Below are 17,211 nucleotides of genomic sequence, written 5' to 3' on the forward strand. Positions count from 1 at the left end.
CTGAGTCTTAGAGGAGAGAGTGTTAAGGTTGTAACGTTCTCAGGACAGGTTCTGCGTTTCTAACTCTTTGGTATGCTGTTGTGCATATAGAGATTATGATGTGCATTACCATATTGGCAATTTTTTTACGGCGATACATCATGGTTTTTCGCACGTTACCGTGCTCCGTTCCTCAGCTGGTTGAGTTTGAGACTTCGGGTGGACGTCAGTCTTGGCGTTAATCGGATTTGAATGTGGGTCCAGGGCTGGAGGGGCTTAAATGCTGCTATTTCGCAAAATGCAGTTCCCGAGTCTTAGAGGACAGAGTGTTTAGGGCGTAACGTTCTCAGAACAGGTTCTGCGTTTCTAACTTAAAAAGATTCGTTTTTACAACACGGTATTTTCCAAATGCACGTTAACGCCGCAGGTTGGCAGTGTCACAGTGGTGCTCAGAGCCCTCTACTCACCTGGTGTTCGTGTGGCGTAGTAGGTATTGTGCAGAGGGTTATGGGTCTGAATCTCTCGTATGCTGTTGTGCATATACAGATTATGATGTGCATTACCATATTAGCAATTTTTTTACGGCGATACATCATGGTTTTTCGGACGTTACCGTGCTCCGTTCCTCAGCTGGTTGAGTTTGAGACTTCGGGTGGACGTCAGTCTTGGTGTTGATCGGATTTTAACGTGGGTCCAGGGCTGGAGAGGCTTACATGCTGCTATTTCGCAAAATGCCAGATGTTGCCAGTGACCGGGGACACATGTAAATCACAGCTGTCTCAGTGAATGTAGGTCCCAACTTTTGCTTCTCTCCCTCGATGGCTTCACATAATAATAATAATTGCTTACACTTATATAGCGCTTTTCTGGACACTCCACTCAGAGCTCTTTCCAGGTCATGGGGATCCCCTCCACCCCCAGCAGTGTGTACCCCCACCTGGATGAGGCGCCAGTCCGCTCCCCACACCCCAGCTCTCAGTGGGGAGGAGAGCAGAGTGATGGAGCCAGTTCAGAGAGGGGGGTTATTAGGAGGCCATGATGGGTAAAGGCCAGGGGGGAAATTTGGCCAGGACACCGGGGTAACACCCCTACTCTTCTCGAGAAACACCCTGGGGTTTTTAATGACTGCAGAGAGTCAGGACCTCAGTTTGACGTCTCATTCGGAGGACGGATATACTTTCGGTTCGTAGCCATCGGTCCACACTTCTCCCCTTCATTCATGATATACTCTCCCCATTCTTCACACTGGTGTTCCATGGGGCAATCGGGATATTCAACCCCCCTTCCCAGGTGAGAATCCGCCTCACGTAATCGAGAGACTTTCTCCTGGGGGGGGGGGGCTGGTCTTCCTTTCGTCCTCCCTCTCCATGTTAGGCGTTCAAAAACACCTTCCATGAAATAAAATCAAACCCATGACGCACACAAGACCACCTGAAACAGTGATGGCGGACAGCAGACACCTGAGGGGGCGCTGTTTTGGTTGGGACCGGAAGGAAAAATGGCGTTCCGGGCGGGAAAAACGTAAATCCCGATGACGCAAATCCGGGGTTCGACCTCTATATAATTTTCAGGGCGCTGCCTTGGCTCGTCCTGTAAAATTGAGGGGTGGATGGCTCCCCAAGACGTAAGATCGTTCTCCTTTACGAGAGTCTGACCTGAGCCCTGGTCTCATTGTCCATCAGCCCTGAGAGTGCAGCCTCTAAACCTCAGCCGTCTGGCTCCCCGGTACCAGCCGGGGTATCGGGCGGCTCGTCCGCACCCCTGCAGCCCGAACCCGGAGTAGCCCCGAAAACGGACCAGCCGGTGGAGTCTCCCCGTCTGGCACCAGCTCCGCAGAGAGTGGACAGAAGGATCGAAGACGTTCCGGAAAGCCCAGTGACCCCCCAGTCCTCTCCTCCTCCGCTGCCCCAGGCTGCCCCCCCCGGGGATCCCAGCGATCCTACCCAGACACCCCCAGCCCGGGACCAGAGGCCCCTGCTGGGGGAGCAGCCGCCATTGGCCGAATTAGGCCCGGCTCTGGACGGGGCGGCCAATCAGAAGGAGGAAGGGGTTGAGCCGGCGCGCGGATTGGAGGACGGGGAAGAGGGGGCGGGGTTGGAGGCCGGGCAGGAGGAGTTACTTCCTGTGCTGGGCGCCCAGCTTCCTCTCCACCGTGCCCAGGGGTAAGTGTGGGTGCGGCGGCCCCCCCTTGCATGGCTTGGCACGGCGGATTGGAAAGATGGCGGCAGTGAAGCTTTTTCGAGTGGCTGAATCGGGACCAGGCTGAATCGGGAGGCTAGCCCAGCCTATCTGGACTGACGTCAAACAGGAATCGTTTTCAGATTGAGAGCACCCTTCGTTCCAAGATCCAGCGCCCCTGTGGGCGGGGTCTGACGTCGGAGACCTACGTCACAGTGCCTCTATGTGACAGATTAACATGGCCGCTGCCTGCATATATATGTATTTAGCCTTCTGCATCGGCACTTGCTCCTGGTGATGATGAGTAGCAGCTTCTGTTGAGATGTTTGCTGGCGCATCAGCCACGACTCCTCTGGTCCACCCCTGTGCTTCTCCCAGAGCCGGGGCAGCTGGATGACGCTTCTGCTCCTAGGGGTGAATTGCAGCCTGAGCTCGGCAAAGAGGAGCCGTTCATTCGCCTGCTGCTGCGTGGGGCGCCCCTGCTCTGATTGGCACTGCAGTGTTTTATCGTGATTCATCCCTGACCCCTGACCCCTGAGCTCTGATGCTCTGGGGTGCCCCTGCTCTGATTGGCACTGCAGTGTTTTATCATGATGTATCCCTGACCCCTGACCCCTGAGCTCTGATGCTCTGGGGCGCCCCTGCTCTGATTGGCACTGCAGTGTTTTATCATGATGTATCCCTGACCCCTGACCCCTGACCCCTGAGCTCTGATGCTCTGGGGTGCCCCTGCTCTGATTGGCACTGCAGTGTTTTATCATGATGTATCCCTGACCTCTGACCCCAACCCCTGAGCTTTGCTGGTGTAGGGTGCCCCTGCTCTGATTGTCCCTGAACCTTGACCTCCGACCCCTGAACTTTGCTGAGGTGGGCTGCCCCTGCTTGGATATTTACTGCGGTGTTTCACACTGATGTATCCCTGACCTCAGTCTCCCTGTCCATCAGCCCTGACAATGTGGCCACAGAGCTTCAGTCATCTGATCCAGAAGCAACCAGAGCCCCTGGGGCTCCATCCACACGGGAGCCCAGATCAGAGGAGCCCTTGATGGAAGAGAAGCTGGAGAAGGGTGCCCTCCCAGCTCCAGCGCAGAGCAGAGCCGACAGGCAGACGGGAAGGGCATTGGCCCCTGGGCGCCCACCCTCTCCGGGATCACAGACTGCCCCCCCCAGAGCCCCCTCCACGACTCCCCAGGAACCCGCAGCTCATGTCCAGAGCCCCTCTCAGGAAGAGCAGCCCCCACTGGCCAATTCAGGCCCGGTTCCGGATGAGAGCACCAATGGGAAGGAGCTAGGGGAGGGGCCTGTGTCTGGATTGGACGCCCCGCGGGAGGAGGCGGAGTCAGGGGCGGGGCAGGAGGAGGAGGAGGAGGTGTCCCTGGGCCCAGTGGTGGGCATCCTGGACCGGGGGTAAGTGCGATAGGGGCACACGGGCACCACTCTTGTCGCATGGCTTGGCACGGAGGATGGCAGAAGGAGCAGCACAGGAGGATATCGGCGTCTGCGCAGGCTTCACTGAAATCCCCCCCCCCCCAAACTCCCACTCCCTCATCCCCACCCCTCCCTCCCTCTCTCCAGCACTTCTCTATCCCAGTACCTCTCTATCCCAGCCTCCTCTCGCTCCAGTTCCTCTGCTTCTCCTTGGCTCTCTCCTTCTTTTTCCAATCTGCTATGTCAACAAATGGGTCGGCACACAGATGCACCTCAGAGACGTCACGGGGGGTCTGCCGATCTGGAGAAGAGACTCCCTTAGTTCCCAGAGAAATCTGGCCATCGCTCAGACCAGACACTTTTGGGGTGGAGGTGGAGTCTAATTCGGGATTGGAAGTCTTGCGTTTGGAGGCGGGGTCAGGGGCGGGGCTAGAGGTGGAGTCTAAAGCGGGATTGGAAGTCTTGCATTGGGAGGCGGGGCTAGAAGTGGAGTCTAAATCGGGATTGGAAGTCTTGCATTGGGAGGCGGGGCTAGAGGTGGAGTCTAAATCGGGATTGGAAGTCTTGCCTTGGGGGCGGAGTCAGGGGCGGGGCTGGGCTGAATGGGGAGGGGCGAAGGACCCTTCCTCCCCGTGTGCGGTCAGAGGGTTTGTCGCCGTGAGCCGGGACGCAGGAATGGCGTACCCTTTTCTCGGCGATTCCGAAACCGGTCCCGGAATATAACCGAATAATTGGGGGAAAGGATCCCACCGAGGCGATTTCCCACCTGTTTGGTTGGATCGAATTTCGATTTTGTAGGGGAGTTAACCTGACCGCTGAAGAGCTCAAAGAAAGGTGTTCATATGCACATGCCACTCGATCTACCATCCCCGAACAACAATTCGGGCCAGAAACAGGCCAGGGCACACGTCTCCCGCTTACCCACACGCCTGGGCTTCGCCGTTGTGCGTTTCTGCTGAAGTCCCGCCCTCTGGGCTTTCCCCTTTCCTGTCACCCTCCCCTTTCCTGTCCTGTTCACCTCTTTGACCCCGCCGCGCCCTGTCCCCCTTCCTGTCCCTGTCCCATCAGCCCCGGGAGCACGGCCGCCGCGCCGCAGACGCCCAGCCCGGGGCCGGTCGGCGTTCCCCCTGCCCCGCGACCCAGATCCGAGGGGGCCCCACCGGAGGCCCCCGCGGCGTCACCGCCCCGGGACGGAGGGGAGGGACCCACGGATGCTCCCGCTGAAAGCCCGCCGCCCCCCCACCGCCATCCCTGTCTGCCGCTGCCCTCCGGGGCTCCCCGCGTTGTCGCCCCGGAGCCCACACCCCGGGATCGGAGCCCTTCCCCGGGGGGAGAGCCAGCAGTGCCCGGCACGGTGATCGGGGGAGCCGAGGGGAAGGAGCCTGTGTCCACACTGGAGGCTGTGGTGGGCCCAGTTGAGGACAGTGGGTAAGTGTGGTGTGGGAGCTGCACCCCCCAGCACGGCTCGGGCCCGCCAGCGCACAGCGGCCGGTGTTGCTGTCCTGCAGCGTCGTCATGGGACCCTCCCCCCCCCTCCCCGGCCATACTTCCCACTGAGGCTGGTTGCGGGCCGAGAGTCTCCACGTCAACGTCGACTTGCCAGGTGTCGAGCCCACCCCTGCGCCACCCTCTGCGCCACCCTCGCGCTTTGCTCAATGTCACTGCCAGCTCAGCTGTGCCTGATGGGAGTCCTCCCCCAGACCTCTGTCAGCGAGACATCTCGTCTGGGCTTGGCTCAGACGGGGTTCCGCGTGCGTGCGTGTGCGTGCGTGTGTGGCCCCCGCGGCCCGGCTTTGTGCGCTAGCGGAGGTGGTGGGAGTCTGTGATCCGCTGCCGGCTGCTAGATTTGCACTGTCTTCTCCGGCTCCGGAGAAGACAGCGGATTGGCTGGCGCCGGGGTTGTGAAGTCTGGGCATGCTGGGATGGCGGGCCGACCAGCCCCTCCGAGAGGGGCGGCTGGTAACCCTAGCGGAAATCGGAATTGTCGGTCGTCAGGCTTTGGTGGTTGGAATTCGCGGGACCAGCATGGGATCCCAGAATTCTTCTGCCTTTATTCAGTGATCTTTAGCCTCGTAGTTTTTTCTGTTAACGGCGCTGGGTCAGTCGTTTCTGATTGTCGGTGGTTCGGGGGCAGTGTCCTCGTTGTCTGTTGTACACCGTGCACCCTGTTCTCAGGGCCACAGCGCTTGACCTCTGACCTCAATCTCCCAATCCATCAGCCCCGAGAGTGTGGCCCCTGTGCTGCAGCAGCCTGAACCAGGTGTCGCCGCTGCCCTGTCTGCACACCAGCCTGGATCGGAGGAAGACCGGATCATGGAGGGACCAACGGAGGCTCTCAGGTCAACTCCAGCCCAGGACAAAACAGGAAGGCACACAGCTGCTGTAAACCTCCTGGTGACCGAGCTGTCCCCCACTCCGCTGTCAGTTGGCTTTCTGGCCCCCAAAGTCCCTTTCACTGACGCCCAGGAGCCCTTATCCCGGGACCACACCCCCTCCCAGAGGGACGACACGCCATTGGCCAAAACAGCCCCTGCTGTGGAGGAGGGAGCCAATGAGAACGGCCTGGAGTTGCAGCAGGTGTCCGGATTGGAGGCTGTGATGGAGGAGGCGGGCTCTGCGCCGTGGCCGGAGGAAGTGGGCGCGGCGGAGGCGGTAGTGGGCGCCCAGGTCAAGGGGTAAGTGTGTGAAGGCACCACCGCTCTCGGCACTGAGCGGCACTGGCGATGTGGGGCATCTCAAGCCGGCGATTCCGATTCGGATTCTTATGCTTGGCCCTGCTTAACGCCTACTGACGCCCGTCCCTTGTGCTTGGCGGGACTTTTCAAAAGCGACTCTTGGTGTTTTAACACCGTCCCATGCTGCATGGGAGTGGCCGGCTTTTCTGTGCTTCACCCACCTTCCTGGCATCGGGGATCCAGTGCCAGAGATGAGGCCATCACCGTTTCTGTAGTGGGTGGTTAGTCGGTGCTGTGGACTAACAAACTGGTACGGATGTGGTATGTTGGGCTGACGTGAGAGCAGATGGCTTGCTCAGAGTCGATCCTGCTGCGACCGTAGGATCCCAGTGATGGCGGCTTATGGACGCAGTCGACATCCAGTTCCGTTGACATAACGGTATGAGCGTGCTTTTTTTATGCTTTCGCTCAACGGTGCCGAGTCCGTTTGGGTGCGCTGTACGTTTGTGGTTGTCCGACTCGCTCAGGGTGTGATCCCGGGCCGCACCCTTAACCCCTGACCTTTGACCCTTGACCCTTGACCCTGATCTCCTTGTTCGCCAGCCCCAGCGGCTCGGAGGTGTCAGGTGTGCGTGCCAGACCGCCCGCAGGGCAGCCCGAAACAGAGGAAGCCCCGACGTTTGAAAATCAAGCGCAGGCTCCAGATTTGCCTTCAACCCAGTTTTCAGGAGGCACATATCCTGCTCCAGTGACGCCTCAGCCCTCTCCCCCTCTGCTGCCCCGGGCTGTTGCCCCTGAGGCCCCTGGCATCACCCCCCAGGAGATACCAGCTGAGGCCCAGAGCCCCGTCCAGGAAGAAGAGCCACCATTGGCCGATGTTGTGGACGAGGGAGCCAATGGGAAGGAGCCAGAGCGGAAGGCCGGGTCTGGATTGGAGCCCGTGAAGGAGGGGGCGGGCTCTGGAGGGGGGCAGGAGGAAGAGGAGGCGGCGGCACTGGGCGCCCTGGACGGGGGGTAAGTGTGATGAGGGCACACGGCTCCCGGGCATCACCCCCCCCCCCCGCATGGCTGGCACCCCTGCGCTTCTCTGCCCTGGACGAGACCGTTCCCAGTGGGTCCTCCCCATGCCGGGGTCTCTGGGCGGTGCCAGGGCCCTGCTGCACTGCTGGGCTGCGCCCCTCTGTCGGTGGCAGGAGCTCTTCCTGCTCTGCAGGAAGTAGAGGCACGGCATGCTGGGATTGTGGAGGACTAGGGCTGTCCAGAGGGATCTCAGAGCGCTCAGTCGTTTGGATTGGCGGGTGGCTCAGCTCTCTTTATTTTCATCAGTGGGTCCAGCGTGGGGCCATAGTGGAGACCCCAGCCCTGCACCCCACTTCTGTTAAAGTGATACTTGGTCTGGCTTTGTCTTTTGATGACTACAGGCAGCATGTTGGGTATGTTTGGATTTGGTGACAACAGTCCAGATAGTATGACTTTCTTCATCGTGCACTCGGTGTCAGTGCCTGACCACCTCTGACCTCTGACCCCTGACCCCTGACCCCTGACCCTGGTCTCCCTGTCCATCAGCCCCCAGCCGTCTGGCCCAGGAGCAGCCAGTGTCCCCAGCGGCCCATCTGCTCAGCCGCCCGGATCAGAGTCCCAGCGGATGGCAGAGAAAGCCCCAGAGCCTCCATCCCCGGAAAGAGAAGGGAAACACCAGGATGTCACTCCAGAGCGTCCAGAGACCTCCCATCCCTCGGACTTCTCCCTGCCCCAGCCTGTCCTTCCCATGACCCCCCGCAGCCCCGCCCTCGGACTCTCGGCTGAGGTGCAGGGCCCCTCTGGGGGAGAGAAGACGCTATTGGCTGCTGAGGGCCCGGTCGTGGACGAGGCAGCCAATGAGGAGGCTCCGGAGCGGAAGGCCGGGTCTGGATTGGAGCCCGTGAAGGAGGAGGCGGGCTCCGGAGGGGGGCAGGAGGAAGAGGAGGAGGCAGCAGTGGGCGCCCTGGACGGGGGGTAAGTGTGATGAGGGCACACAGCTCCCGGCCGCACCCTCCAGCTTGGCTGGCACCCCTGCGCTTCTCCCGCCCCCCCCGTGATAGGCCAGATTAACCCTCAGGCGCCGAAACAGCTGATTGGCCATCGCTAAGGTTCTGCCGAAAGCAGAGGCTCGGCATGCTGGGAATTCTGGGTACCGCCTCGGCTTTCCAGAGGGACGACTCAAGGAATCTCGGGGGACTCGGCCGTTCTCGACTCGTGGGGTATTCTTCACAGGCACGCGTGGGACCGACAGGGGTCACGGCACTTGACGTGATATCCGGCGTGACGCTGGGGTGGTTTCGTCGTAGCGTGGCGCCTGCAGTTAGCGCTCGGTGTCGTGGTAGCTGACCTTTGACCCCTGACCCCGGTCTCCCTGTCCATCAGCCCCCAGCCCGGCGGTCCGGCTGCAGAGCTGCCCAGCTCAGAGTCCGAGCGGATAGCAGGGAATCTGGTGGCAGCTCCTCCTCCGTCTCCAGCCCCCGAGGGAGAGGAGGCCTCTCCACGCGCTCCTGCAGAAATCTCCGTGCCCTGCCGGCCCCTCCCCTCTGCGCTGACTGTCGCCCCTGAGGCCCCTGGCGTCACCCCCCAGGAGATACCAGCTGAGGCCCAGAGCCCCGCCCAGGAAGAAGAGCCGCCATTGGCCGATGTCGTGGACAATGCAGCCAATGGGAGGGAGCCCGAGCGGAAGGCCGGGTCTGGATTGGAGCCCGAGAAGGAGGAGGCGGGCTCTGGAGGGGGGCAGGAGGAAGAGGAGGCGGCGGCACTGGGCGCCCTGGACGGGGGGTAAGTGTGATGAGGGCTCACGGCTCCCGGACGTCACCCCCCCCCCCCCCCCCCCGCATGGCTGGCACCCCTGCGCTTCTCTGCCCTGGACGAGACCGTTCCCAGTGGGTCTTCCCCATGCCGGGGTCTCTGGGCGGTGCCAGGGCCCTGCTGCACTGCTGGGCTGCGCCCCTCTGTCGGTGCTCTGCAGGAAGTAGAGGCACGGCATGCTGGGATTGTGGAGGACTAGGGCTGTCCAGAGGGATCTCAGAGCGCTCGGTCATTTGGATTGGCGGGTGGCTCAGCTCTCAGCTTTATTTTCATCTGTGGGTCCAGTGTGGGGCCATAGTGGAGACCCCAGCCCTGCACCCCCCTTCTGTTAAAGTGATACTTGGTCTGGCTTTGTCTGTTGTTGACAAAAATGAGGGTGTGTTCCATAGTTGGTTCTGTAACTCATGTCAGAGAGCATCGTAGCAGTCGGTGTCTGACCCTTGACCCCTCACCCCTGACCCTGGTCTCCCTGTCCATCAGCTATGAGCGTGTGGACGCCACACTGCAGCCATCCAGGCCTGGAGTAACCTCTGTCCCCAGGCCCAAATCCGGAAGGAGTGCAGCAGCTCCCGACCCGGGGGGGAGGATGCCATTGGCCGAAACAGGTCCCGCCCTGGACGAGGGAGCCAATCAGAGAGCCCACTTCCGCATTCACCAAATTCAGGTGCATTCACGGGCACCTTTTCCTGTCCCGCCCCCCGAGCCTGCTTCCTCCAATCCCAATCCTCTCTGTGACGCGTGAGCTCCCTGATTGGCTCCCACGTCCAGGGGCGGGACCCTGTTTCGGCCAATGGCATCCTCCCCCCCCCCCCCCCCCCCCCAGGGTCGGGAGCTGCTGTGCTCCTACCTGATTTGGGCCTGGAAGGGGAGACTGACCCTGCCTCTCTCCAGCTAGTGAACAGAAAGGCCGAGAGCCTTGTTATTTGGAAGTGTCGCTGTACGAAACCAGCCTCTTCCGATCAAATGCATCGACTTGCGTTTCCTCACAAAAGGTGGACGGCATCATCTTCGGGGGTCCGAAAGGGGGTCTCGGGGCCTTCCGGTGCACGGATCAGGTCGTTAGAAGGCGCTGTCTAACGGATCTGTCAAAAGCCGCCGTGCTTTGCAGTGAAGTACATACACATCCTCCTCCTCCTCCTCCTCCTCTCTCTCTCTCCTCAGTCCTAAAAAGTCTCCGGCGGCCCCCGAGGTGCCCATGCCCGCCCCCCGCCTGAAGAAGAGGCTGAGCGCCTCCCTCTCCGACGGCCGCGCCCCCTCCCCGGCCTCGGTCACCCCCCAGCCTAACGGGCGAGCCCCGGCCAATGAGAGGGCGGCCCCGGCCCCGGCGGCCAATGAGCCGGTGGCTCCCAGGCGCTCCAGGAAGAGCCCGCCCACCCCCGTGCTCAGCCAGGAGCAAGGCATTGTGGGAGGCCGGGAGGCAGACAGGAAGGCGGACCCAGCAGAGCCTCCTGAGGTGAGATGAGCCTCACCTCTCTGTCACTGTCTCCTTTATTATTCCTCTGTTTAGGAGCCTTCCTCTCCTGCCTCTGTCTGGAGACTGAAGGCTAATGGGTACCTTTCAGCCCCTCCTTTTCCAGCCTTCTAATAATTCCTTACATTTATATAGCGCCTTTCTGGACCCTCCACTCACGGCTCTGTACAGGTCATGGGGATCCCCTCCGCCCCCAGCAGTGTGTACCCCCACCTGGATGAGGCGCCAGTCCGCTCCCCACACCCCAGCTCTCAGTGGGGAGGAGAGCAGAGTGATGGAGCCAGTTCAGAGAGGGGGGTTATTAGGAGGCCATGATGGGTAAAGGCCGGGGGTGGGGGGGGTGAATTCGGCCAGGACACTGAGGCAGAAACGCCCCTTTTATTGTTTTCTGTTCCCTTTGGACCAACCTAAGAGAATAGTTTGCCGTTCCCCAGTTGGGCCCCCCGAGGCCGGAGCTCGGCTTGGGCGATCTCAGCCTCGCGGGCCCGTTGTCCGTTTCTCTCTCCGTGGGGGGGGGGGGTCCAGGAGTGCGACGCCGTCCCCACCGCCCTCTTGTCGCTCTGTGGTGGGTCACCTGACCTCCTCTTTCTCTCTCTCCCGGCGTGTCCAGATGTCCAGTCCCGTGCCCAGCCCTGGCCTGGTGAGCTCCAGCCAGTCCCTGTTGCAGTGGTGCCAGGAGGTGACCCGCGGGTACCGGGGCGTGAGGATCACCAACTTCAACACGTCCTGGCGCAACGGCCTGGCATTCTGCGCCATCCTGCACCACTTCCACCCGGGCAAGATGTGGGTACCTGGGGCCCAGCCGCCCCCTGTGGTGATGTGTCTAATGAGTATCTACTGCATGTAGGGATATCAGTGGGGGCGGGCATGCACACAGGAACAGGAACTGTATATGGGCCATGAGTGTGGTGTGCAAGTCTTTTCAGACTGACAGACTGACAGACTGACTGACAGACTGACAGACTGCCAGACTGACTCACTGACTCACTGACTCACTGACAGACTGACAGACTGACAGACTGACTCACTGACTCACTGACAGACTGACTCACTGACAGACTCACTGACTGACAGACTGACTCACTGACTGACAGACTGACTCACTGACAGACTGACAGACAGACTGATTCACTGACAGACTGACTCACTGACAGACTGACAGACTGACTCACTGACAGACTCACTGACTGACAGACTGACTCACTGACAGACTCACTGACTGACAGACTGACTCACTGACTCACTGACAAACTGACTCACTGACAGACTGACAGACTGACAGACTGACTCACTGACTCACTGACAAACTGACTCACTGACAGACTGACAGACTGACAGACTGACAGACTGACTCACTGACTCACTGACAGACTGACAGACTGACTCTCTGACTCACTGACAGACTGACAGACTGACTCTCTGACTCACTGACAGACTGACAGACTGACTCACTGACAGACTGACTCACTGACAGACTGACTGACTGACAGACTGACTCACTGACTCACTGACAGACTGACAGACTGACTCACTGACAGACTGACAGACAGACTGACTCACTGACAGACTGACTCACTGACAGACTGACAGACAGACTGATTCACTGACAGACTGACTCACTGACAGACTGACTCACTGACAGACTCACTGACTGACAGACTGACTCACTGACTCACTGACAAACTGACTCACTGACAGACTGACAGACTGACAGACTGACTCACTGACTCACTGACTCACTGACAAACTGACTCACTGACAGACTGACAGACTGACAGACTGACAGACTGACTCACTGACAGACTGACAGACTGACAGACTGACTCTCTGACTCACTGACAGACTGACAGACTGACTCACTGACAGACTGACTCACTGACAGACTGACAGACAGACTGACTCACTGACAGACTGACAGACTGACAGACTGACTCACTGACAGACTGACAGACAGACTGACTCACTGACAGACTGACAGACTGACAGACTGACTCACTAACTGACTCACTGACTCACTGACAGACTGACAGACTGACTCAATTCAATTCAATTCAAGGTGCTTTATTAGCATGACCGATAGGTACAATCAGTGTTGCCAAAGCAAATAAAAATAATAAAATTAACATAGAACAAAACAAAAAATAGAAGTAAAATAAAATCTACAGACATGTTACAGACATTTACAACAAAGACATATTATATAATATCGACATATACTGTATTCGGCTGGAGCATTATTGGGAGACAGACTCACTGTTCCTCAGGCTGTGACAGGAGATCACATACTGGGCTGCCAGATCAACTGAGTTCCCTCCTCCCTCTCCCAGTAGGATTGGGACCTGTTGTGGTTTTGGCAGGTGTGGGAACTCTGGGATTAGACAGACTGACTCACTGACAGACTGACAGACTGACTCACTGACTCACTGACTCACTGACAGACTGACTCACTGACAGACTCACTGACTGACAGACTGACTCACTGACAGACTGACTCACTGACTCACTGACAGACTGACAGACTGACTCACTGACAGACTGACAGACTGACTCACTGACTCACTGACTCACTGACAGACTGACTCACTGACAGACTCACTGACTGACAGACTGACTCACTGACTGACAGACTGACTCACTGACAGACTGACAGACTGACTCACTGACTCACTGACAGACTGACAGACTGACTCACTGACAGACTGACAGACTGACTCACTGACTCACTGACAGACTGACTCACTGACTCACTGACTCACTGACAGACTGACAGACTGACTCACTGACAGACTGACAGACTGACTCACTGACTCACTGACTCACTGACAGACTGACAGACTGACAGACTGACTCACTGACAGACTGACTCACTGACAGACTGACTCACTGACAGACTGACAGACTGACTCACTGACTCACTGACAGACTGACAGACTGACTCACTGACAGACTGACAGACTGACTCACTGACTCACTGACAGACTGACTCACTGACTCACTGACTCACTGACAGACTGACAGACTGACTCACTGACAGACTGACTCACTGACAGACTGACAGACTGACAGACTGACTCACTGACAGACTGACAGACTGACTCACTGACAGACTGACAGACTGACAGACTGACTCACTGACTCACTGACAGACTGACAGACTGACTCACTGACTCACTGACAGACTGACAGACTGACTCACTAACTGACTCACTGGGGTTCGGACTCCTGGCGGCCTCAGGGCCTGTGTGTGAGCCCGCGGGACCCTCCCTCACGCGCTGTGTTTGTCTTGAACAGAAGCTACGAGGCTCTGGATCCGCTGGACATCAAGGCAAACAACAAGAAGGTGAGAGCCCTGCTCACCTGCGCACGAGCTCTGTGCTCTGTGTTCTCCTGTGTCTTCTTTGTATACAGCCTGTCTAGATGTACTCTGTGTGTCCTCCGTGTTCTCTTCATATGCATGCTCTGTGTGTTCTCTGCATGTCTGTGCGGGTTTTCTGTGTTGTTTGTGTTCCCTGTGCATGTTGTCTGTGTGTATTCTCTGTGCATGTTCTCTGAGTGATCTCTGTGCTCTCTGAGTGATCTGAGTTATCTCTGTGCTCTCTGAGTGATCTCTCTGCTCTCTGAGTGATCTCTGTGTTCTCTGTGCATGTTCTCTGAGTGACCTCTGTGCTCTCTGAGTGATCTCTGTGCTCTCTGTGCATGTTCTCTGAGTGATCTCTGTGTTCTCTGAGTGAACTCTGAGTGTTCTCTGTGCTCTCTGAGTGATCTGAGTGCTCTCTGTGCTCTCTGTGCTCTCTGAGTGACCTGAGTGCTCTCTGTGCTCTCTGAGTGCTCTCTGTGCTCTCTGAGTGATCTGAGTGCTCTCTGTGTCTCTCTGAGTGATCTGAGTGCTCTCTGTGCTCTCTGAGTGATCTCTGTGCTCTCTGAGTGATCTGAGTGCTCTCTGTGTCTCTCTGAGTGATCTGAGTGCTCTCTGTGCTCTCTGAGTGATCTGAGTGCTCTCTGTGCTCTCTGAGTGATCTGAGTGCTCTCTGTGTCTCTCTGAGTGATCTGAGTGCTCTCTGTGCCTCTCTGAGTGATCTGAGTGCTCTCTGTGTCTCTCTGAGTGATCTGAGTGCTCTCTGTGTCTCTCTGAGTGATCTGAGAGCTCTCTGTGCTCTCTGAGTGATCTGAGCGCTCTCTGTGTCTCTCTGAGTGATCTGAGCGCTCTCTGTGTCTCTCTGAGTGATCTGAGTGCTCTCTGTGTCTCTCTGAGTGCTCTCTGTGCTCTCTGAGTGATCTGAGCGCTCTCTGTGTCTCTCTGAGTGATCTGAGCGCTCTCTGTGTCTCTGAGTGATCTGAGCGCTCTCTGTGTCTCTCTGAGTGATCTGAGTGATCTCTGTGTCTCTCTGAGTGATCTGAGTGCTCTCTGTGTCTCTCTGAGTGATCTGAGTGCTCTCTGTGTCTCTCTGAGTGATCTGAGTGCTCTCTGTGTCTCTCTGAGTGATCTGAGTGCTCTCTGTGCTCTCTGAGTGATCTGAGTGCTCTCTGTGCTCTCTGAGTGATCTGAGTGATCTCTGTGTCTCTCTGAGTGATCTGAGTGCTCTCTGTGCTCTCTGAGTGATCTGAGTGCTCTGTGTCTCTCTGAGTGATCTGAGCGCTCTCTGTGCTCTCTGAGTGATCTGAGTGATCTCTGTGTCTCTCTGAGTGATCTGAGTGCTCTCTGTGCTCTCTGAGTGATCTGAGTGCTCTCTGTGTCTCTCTGAGTGCTCTCTGAGTGATCTGAGTGCTCTCTGTGCTCTCTGAGTGCTCTCTGAGTGATCTGAGTGCTCTCTGTGTCTCTCTGTGTCTCTCTGAGTGATCTGAGTGCTCTCTGTGTCTCTCTGAGTGATCTGAGTGCTCTCTGTGTCTCTCTGAGTGCTCTCTGAGTGATCTGAGTGCTCTCTGTGCTCTCTGAGTGGTCTCTGAGTGATCTGAGTGCTCTCTGTGTCTCTCTGTGTCTCTCTGAGTGATCTGAGCGCTCTCTGTGTGTCTCTGACTGATCTGAGTGCTCTCTGTGCTCTCTGAGTGATCTGAGCGCTCTCTGTGTCTCTCTGAGTGATCTGAGTGATCTCTGTGCTCTCTGTGTCTCTCTGAGTGCTCTCTGAGTGATCTGAGTGCTCTCTGTGCTCTCTGAGTGGTCTCTGAGTGATCTGAGTGCTCTCTGTGTCTCTCTGTGTCTCTCTGAGTGATCTGAGCGCTCTCTGTGTCTCTCTGAGTGATCTGAGTGCTCTCTGTGTCTCTCTGAGTGATCTGAGTGCTCTCTGTGCTCTCTGAGTGATCTGAGCGCTCTCTGTGTCTCTCTGAGTGATCTGAGCGCTCTCTGTGTCTCTGAGTGATCTGAGCGCTCTCTGTGTCTCTCTGAGTGATCTGAGTGATCTCTGTGTCTCTCTGAGTGATCTGAGTGCTCTCTGTGTCTCTCTGAGTGATCTGAGTGCTCTCTGTGTCTCTCTGAGTGATCTGAGTGCTCTCTGTGTCTCTCTGAGTGATCTGAGTGCTCTCTGTGCTCTCTGAGTGATCTGAGTGCTCTCTGTGCTCTCTGAGTGATCTGAGTGCTCTCTGTGTCTCTCTGAGTGATCTGAGTGCTACCTGTGTCTCTCTGAGTGATCTGAGTGCTCTCTGTGCTCTCTGAGTGCTCTCTGAGTGATCTGAGCGCTCTCTGTGTCTCTCTGAGTGATCTGAGTGATCTCTGTGCTCTCTGAGTGATCTGAGTGCTCTCTGTGTCTCTCTGAGTGATCTGAGTGCTCCCTGTGTCTCTCTGAGTGATCTGAGTGCTCTCTGTGTCTCTCTGAGTGCTCTCTGAGTGATCTGAGTGCTCTCTGTGCTCTCTGAGTGGTCTCTGAGTGATCTGAGTGCTCTCTGTGTCTCTCTGTGTCTCTCTGAGTGATCTGAGCGCTCTCTGTGTGTCTCTGACTGATCTGAGTGCTCTCTGTGCTCTCTGAGTGATCTGAGCGCTCTCTGTGTCTCTCTGAGTGATCTGAGTGATCTCTGTGCTCTCTGTGTCTCTCTGAGTGCTCTCTGAGTGATCTGAGTGCTCTCTGTGCTCTCTGAGTGGTCTCTGAGTGATCTGAGTGCTCTCTGTGTCTCTCTGTGTCTCTCTGAGTGATCTGAGCGCTCTCTGTGTCTCTCTGAGTGATCTGAGTGCTCTCTGTGTCTCTCTGAGTGATCTGAGTGCTCTCTGTGCTCTCTGAGTGATCTGAGCGCTCTCTGTGTCTCTCTGAGTGATCTGAGCGCTCTCTGTGTCTCTAAGTGATCTGAGCGCTCTCTGTGTCTCTCTGAGTGATCTGAGTGATCTCTGTGTCTCTCTGAGTGATCTGAGTGTTCTCTGTGTCTCTCTGAGTGATCTGAGTGCTCTCTGTGTCTCTCTGAGTGATCTGAGTGCTCTCTGTGCTCTCTGAGTGATCTGAGTGCTCTCTGTGTCTCTCTGAGTGATCTGAGTGCTACCTGTGTCTCTCTGAGTGATCTGAGTGCTCTCTGTGCTCTCTGAGTGCTCTCTGTGCTCTCTGAGTGATCTGAGCGCTCTCTGTGTCTCTCTGAGTGATCTGAGTGATCTCTGTGCTCTCTGAGTGATCTGAGTGCTCTCTGTGTCTCTCTGAGTGATCTGAGTGCTCCCTGTGTCTCTCTGAGTGATCT

At 57.3% G+C, this 17,211-nt stretch overlaps 1 protein-coding gene across 21 annotated transcripts in view; it reads left to right on the top strand.

Annotated features, from left to right (window-relative positions):
- The window catches only part of LOC107075882 (EH domain-binding protein 1-like protein 1), a 66,140-nt gene that overhangs the window by 34,778 nt on the left and 14,151 nt on the right, over positions 1 to 17,211 (top strand). For 7 of the 21 annotated variants that reach the window (XM_069180527.1, XM_069180528.1, XM_069180529.1 and 4 more), the window contains 10 exons: positions 1,662 to 2,141; positions 3,103 to 3,564; positions 4,654 to 5,013; positions 5,805 to 6,260; positions 6,864 to 7,274; positions 7,827 to 8,255; positions 8,664 to 9,062; positions 10,254 to 10,545; positions 11,174 to 11,346; positions 13,855 to 13,903. In XM_069180527.1, the coding sequence (XP_069036628.1) occupies positions 1,662 to 2,141; positions 3,103 to 3,564; positions 4,654 to 5,013; positions 5,805 to 6,260; positions 6,864 to 7,274; positions 7,827 to 8,255; positions 8,664 to 9,062; positions 10,254 to 10,545; positions 11,174 to 11,346; positions 13,855 to 13,903 (3,511 nt within the window). The remainder of the gene's footprint in view (positions 1 to 1,661; positions 2,142 to 3,102; positions 3,565 to 4,653; positions 5,014 to 5,804; positions 6,261 to 6,863; positions 7,275 to 7,826; positions 8,256 to 8,663; positions 9,063 to 10,253; positions 10,546 to 11,173; positions 11,347 to 13,854; positions 13,904 to 17,211) is intronic. The other 14 variants (XM_069180530.1, XM_069180535.1, XM_069180536.1 and 11 more) reach the window with 14 other exon arrangements.

This window comes from Lepisosteus oculatus, chromosome 18, assembly GCF_040954835.1.
Source record: "Lepisosteus oculatus isolate fLepOcu1 chromosome 18, fLepOcu1.hap2, whole genome shotgun sequence".
NCBI lineage: Eukaryota > Metazoa > Chordata > Actinopteri > Semionotiformes > Lepisosteidae > Lepisosteus > Lepisosteus oculatus.